General features: G+C 35.9%; 1 protein-coding gene across 1 annotated transcript; it reads left to right on the top strand.

The window, feature by feature from the left end:
• Positions 1-11: 11 nt before the first annotated feature.
• On the top strand, positions 12-3,357 carry LOC108382020 (uncharacterized; the record flags this gene model as incomplete). The annotated part of the gene is made up of 7 exons (XM_017638417.1): positions 12-127; positions 1,025-1,091; positions 1,150-1,398; positions 1,456-1,956; positions 2,017-2,249; positions 2,319-2,629; positions 2,687-3,357. Coding segments are annotated over exons 1-7 (2,148 nt in total), but the record flags the coding sequence as incomplete, so codon positions are not given.
• Between the last annotated feature and the right edge of the window lie 2,746 nt (positions 3,358-6,103).

The raw sequence follows: 6,103 nt of genomic DNA, 5'->3' as shown, positions 1-6,103 counted from the left end.
TAACATTCTGCATGGGCGAGCACGATGCCAAAGACGTAGATGGAGACCAGGAAGATCCTGGCGACCAGCAAGCCGACGAAGTTCCAGACCTTGATAATGGCGAAGAGTCCGACATTTCCATTTGCAAGTAATTCGAAATCAAAATTATGTCACCAAAACCAGCAAAAGCACAAATAATCGATTTTTAATTTGACCCATTAACTACATTTCAACGGAAATTCGGGATTCCTGATAAAATGACGCACTTTGATTTTCCTGTGTCGATCGCAAAACAGAGTTGTCAAAGTCCTACGATGAATACTCCAAATAATCGTAACGAGAAACGTAAGCCCGTCATAAGTTGAATTGAATTCGAATAAACCGTTGGCGGTGGTGGTGCTGTTAGATCAGCTGGTCTCTTCGCCTTACATGTATTTTGTTTTTGCTTTTACTTATTTGACAACACACCCATCAAAAGCAAAAAGAATACATGCAAACTTTGGGACGAATTGGGGGCGAATAGAGATTTGACATAACACCCGCAATACAAAATACATAAGATTGTTGTATTTGCTATACCGCTACCACCTTGAATAAATTCGCCTTGTATAAATTCGCCTTGAGTTGAATTTTTATCGATATACTTCGTGTCATACATAAGTATTAGTTAAAAAGCATTAAATAATTTAATATTGAAATTGCTCACATCATTACCTGCAACAAAACTAACAAATTATACTCACGATGACAATCAGAACATACAAAATATACAATAAAACTATAATTTTGACGATGAGCTCAATTTGCCTTGAAATCAGCTGCTCCGATAAAACCACCCTTTATGAATACGCCTTGGCTCACGTCATTACGTTACGCAAACAGCTATGTATTTGATTCATCGACTTCTGGCTGGCAATGCCGTACGTTAACGGGAAATTTTTAGGTAAATTCAAATTACGCACTGACTAGGCAGCATTGTATCAACGGAAAAGCCGTCAGCTAGAATTCAGTTTCGGCTAAATATTTACGCTTTGTTTGCGAAAAGGTTAAGAAAAGTGCAACAGCAATTCCAAACATTTCATTATATAATGGAGTACACCTCAGGCAACAGTGTTAACCAGAACATGTGTGCCACAATGTGCACTCCTTTACATTTCACTTATNCCACAGTCTTCGGTATCTAGTCCACAGCTACAGCGCTCCGGCAACTGCCAGCAAATGCAGCAATTTACACTCATGCAGATGAATGGCCGTAAAGTGCTTGGCCCTCCAGAGGGTTGGCACGGCCCACCGCCCTCAAGTGCATGTGAACTGTTTGTGCGTCGTATTCCCCGAGATCTAAATGAACAAAAGTTAATCCAGCCATTTTTACGATTCGGACGCATATATGAAATACGCTTGCCAATGGATTTCAATCAGGTAAATATTACAAATACGGAGAAGGTGTATGGAATAAAATCATTGAACACTTTGTAGGCAAATCGAGGTTACGCATACGTCAAGTATACCACTGAAGAAGAAGCAGCTTGCGCAATGGAAGTGCTGAGCCATTTTTATATAGCTCCTAAACGCAAGCTGGAAATTCTTCATTCATATGAAAAATGTTGCTTATTCGTTAGCAACATACCAAAACATTTAGATGAAAGCGAGGTTGAGGAAAAGTTGCGTGCAGTTTTTCCCACTATGGAACGTGTATATTCTCGGGGGCCCGGTTTATCTCAACGGAGTTCTGGCCAATGTCGCGAGAATGATGGGTATGACAACGTCAACTTTGAAGGATTCAATGGATCGCACCAAGTTATGCTTGCAGCATCAAACGACCAAAGGAACCGTGGTCATGTCTTCATACACTTTCCTTCTCACTTGGATGCATTAGAAGCAAAGAAGAGTACAACGCCGGGAGTGATACGGATGTGGGATCGTGATTTAAAAGTTGTTTGGGCCAACACAGAACGTGACACTGACATGTCAAAATGCGTAAAGCTACAAAGATTTACAAATTTATTTGCTATAAACTATATTAATTTTTTTTTTCAGAATAAAACACTGTTTGTTCGCAATGTGGATCTTTGCGTAAACAATCGTGATATCATCGACTTGCTTGTAAACTGCGTACCGCGGCAGGAGATACGTAAAATTACAAAAGTTAGAACAATAGCATTCTTTGATTTTACTACTCGCGAGGCGGCCGAGAAATGTTTGGATCAGTTGCAAGGAACCATGTTGCGTGGCCAACGGCTTGGCCTTGAATGGGCTAAGCCATCGGAGAAGTAAGTGAATAATAGATAAAAAAGATATGTATGTATTAGTTTTTAATATTAAAAATGTGTCTCTCAAAGGCAATCATTGCATCGCATGTGCAGGACGGACTTCGATGCAATGCTTCGTCTTAAATGCATTGCGAACTCCTGGCAAATTCCAGTAATAATCTTCGGTACGTACTACGAGCACGAGGGATTGCAGTATGGCGCGGTGATGCTGCGCAATGCCAATAGCACGGCGCGAGCTATTTTCTGTGCATTGCAGACTCATGAACTAGTCGACATCCACTCGCGTATTTGTGAAGTAGTATGTGTTCTTTTGGAGACCATAGGTACTTTTCCTGACTATAACTACGTGTTCTTCGTTGAGAAAGACAACGCACATCTTCGTAAGTAGCATATGCCCTTCTGCTCTCAACAATAATAATATTGATTTGAAATTCCAGTCGGAATGGTTACACATGATGCACAATCCGTGGGTTTCATCGCCTCTTTTCAGGTGCCAAAATATCTATGTTTCGATTTAAATGAGCTGATCGATCTGAGCTGGGCCGTGGCAACTTTGGCCGCTGTTAATGAAGATGATCTACTTCAAGCTTATCACGAAAGTTTTCTAGTGAATACTACGGCCACGTATTTACAAAATTTAGTGGTTTCCGGCCACCGGGTTTTCGGCACAGTTATGCCAAAGTATCGCAATAAGGCGCCACTAAATCACAATCTAAATGATACCCAAATAGTACTTGCTTTGTGCTACGTTACAACCGGTACCAATTCCGCATTACAAACCCGTCCATACCTCGCTTATCCTGCATCCATGTTTGATAGCGGTTACGAAGGGTTGCGTTTCGTTTCGCTAAAATTGTTACCCATTGCCGTCACCCAATCACGCTTTTTGGTGCATCACGTGCTCAACCATGTTCAGTTCGGCAATGTACAATATTTTCATCCGGAACAACGTTTCCAATATCCACCTTTATGGATCACTGGCTGCTCTTATACCAAATCACTGAAGCATCCCAAACAAGAGCGAATAACGCATGCTCAGCAACATATCACACAAAGTCAGCAACAGCACAGCTTAATGACAAATGGCACATATATGCCTGCAACTTATGTAAGCTCGAGCATTAAAACCCCGATCCACGGAGGATCGCTGGGCGAAAATTAGCTGTTTTTAGTTTTAATCTTATTTTTTTAATGTTTAATGTTTATTATTATTTAGCACCCCTCTTTTTTCATTATTGGATTTCGTATGCATTTGTTTTAAGTTGTATTCAATGTATTTAGTTATTTACCTAAGCGATTCTGGTGTTTTTGAATCTGTTGGTTTTCTGATTTTTTGATCATATCTGTTTGGTTTATCATTGATTGACTCTTTTAAGATTTCACGAATGAAAAAGTTTTTATGTGTTAAGCAGCGTTTAAATTTAAAATTTACTTACTTTATTAATACTTTAAATTTAAGGTTCCGTTTGATTTTTCGGTTAGATCATTCTGTGCTTTGTCCAGAAATTTTTTTGTAATGAATTTTAATAAATTTATTTTTTTTTTTATTTGGAAAGAAGCAAACATTGGAATTTTAATTTTTATTAATAACCGACTTCTCAAAAAAAAGAGGAAGTTATTAATTTGTCGGAATATTTTTTTATGTATGTTGCCGCATAACTTTAGACGACGTTAACCGATATCGATAATTGTTTTTTTACCTCGAACTAATTTGGTTTCGCTCCGATCATTAGATAGATAGATCTTCTTTTTTGCTTAAGGTGTTCTTACACGACATATGCTGTATCCTGGCAAATTAGATTTTTTCTCTACAAAGCAGATGTACGTACATACGAAATAGAAATGTTTCTATTTTCATCTGACACACAGGCAGAATCATCTGAGTTTAGTTTATTTCGTTTTCAAAGATCGTATTTTTTTTTAAACAGTTAATAAAGACTGTGAATTTGACAGACATACATACGCAATTATATATGTATTGAAAAAGTCACATTTACAGATGCAAATACATATCGCCTTTTAAACTATATTGCTATAACAGTAGACGAATCGTTAACTTTTAGGATTACAATTAAAGTATTCGCAATCCTGCATTTCGTGATAACGATTACAGTAATCGAAAAATTAGTTTTGCTTAGAGCAAATATTAATTTTTATATACCAAAATGGTTTTAAGTTATTGATTCGCGACTTTGTTTGGAGTTGTAATATTCTACACAGACTCGTGGTCGCCGTACTTTCAATAAAGTTTGATTTTGATTTATATTAATACTTCGACTTTAATTCAATTTTTAGTTATAATTCGTAATCATAAAGTGCCCAGCATTGCTATGGACTATGTTGAGTTGAGGATGAAGAGTGTTCATTTGAAAACGGGGTATTGCAAAGCATGGCTAGCCATTGATACACAAAATATTTGAATATTTCAAATCCCGGGTAGAGTTTTAAAAAATCAATACAAATTATAAAATCTTTAATTTTAAATTTTCAAGGTCAATGTTCATAACATTAAAATGTTGATATCTCATTTCTCTTATTTTCCATTAAAAATGCTTCTAATTTGTTTCCTTTTCCTTTCTTCTAAATTATTATCTAATATTGCAAAAATTACCGGTCTAAGTTTTTTTAATCGAAAATCGGAAGTCAGGGTTTTTATTTCCAACTTTCCATTTTTCGGCCCAGCTTTAAAAACAAGTAGAATAATCGGTCGCCCCAGCAAATACTGAATATATATATATCGCGCATTTCCTTCAATAGTGTCATAATTAATTTAAATTTTAAAATTACAAATATTGCGTTAAGTACGCAAAATTACCGCTCCTTCTTATTCTATGTTGTGAAAAAATTTCGATTACCAGTAGCCCGTTAGAACAAAAGATGCATTAATTTTTACTATGGGAGTTTATCGTTAGTATAGTAGGGAAAGGGCGTAACCCATTCATCTCTAAAATACAAAAAGCCATAACTAACTACATAAAAATCCGAGTTTCAGTTTTTGAATGATTATGCAATAAAAAATTAGTTAGTTGTGTTTTTTCCAAATGTTGTTGTGTTTTTTTCAATTCCTTCAGTCCACAGCAAAGGAATTGATTACTTTTTCAATTCCTTAGAAGTAGTTTCAAATGTAAATGTGGGATTAAATTACGTGCTAGTAATGTAATTTTTTCCCCCCAATTCCTTTGAACGGAATTGAAAATGTAATATATTTTCTTTCAATTTCATCACCTGCCATTGCAAGAGTACTTTAGTTTTTTCAATTACTCAAAGGAATTGTAAAAGTAATTGAGAAACTTAAAGTTCATTCACGAATGTAAAATGTGGAATTTTCTTGTAATCAAAGATTAAAATGGAAACCACACATTATATCTATGTATATAAGGGTGGTCCTTAAAATCAAATGAACGATTTTTTTTCAGTCTCACCCCCTCATTTCGTAATACCACGGTGACGGATATCACATATAAATTTGGATGTTTTTTAATTGTAATACTCAAAAACCGATACTACCGCAGTCGAAGATATCAAAAATTTAAAAATACATTTTTTTTTTTCATTTAATACCCAAAATCGATACTACTAAAGTCGAAGATATCATTTATAAATTTTGGTACTGATTGGAGTCGGTTAAGACGTCATCATAGGTTAGTCTGAACTTTGACCCCTGTGCGACACGCCTTAACACGACTTCAATCGGGAGCAAAATTTATATATAATATCATCGACCATAGTAGCATCGACGTAGGGTTGAGGCTTAGGAAATGTTATGCAAAAATTTGCTTCCTATATTTAAGAACCGATTTGAATATTTTTTTTTTTATTGTTCGGTATAATACCAGGATTTATGGTACAAAAAT

The sequence above is a fragment of the Rhagoletis zephyria genome, unplaced genomic scaffold (assembly GCF_001687245.7).
Source record: "Rhagoletis zephyria isolate East Lansing unplaced genomic scaffold, Rhagoletis_zephyria_1.1 Rzeph_scaffold_24838, whole genome shotgun sequence".
Classification (NCBI taxonomy): domain Eukaryota; kingdom Metazoa; phylum Arthropoda; class Insecta; order Diptera; family Tephritidae; genus Rhagoletis; species Rhagoletis zephyria.
The sequence above is the reverse complement of the archived record's forward strand: the minus strand, read 5'-3'. Positions and strand labels throughout refer to the sequence as shown.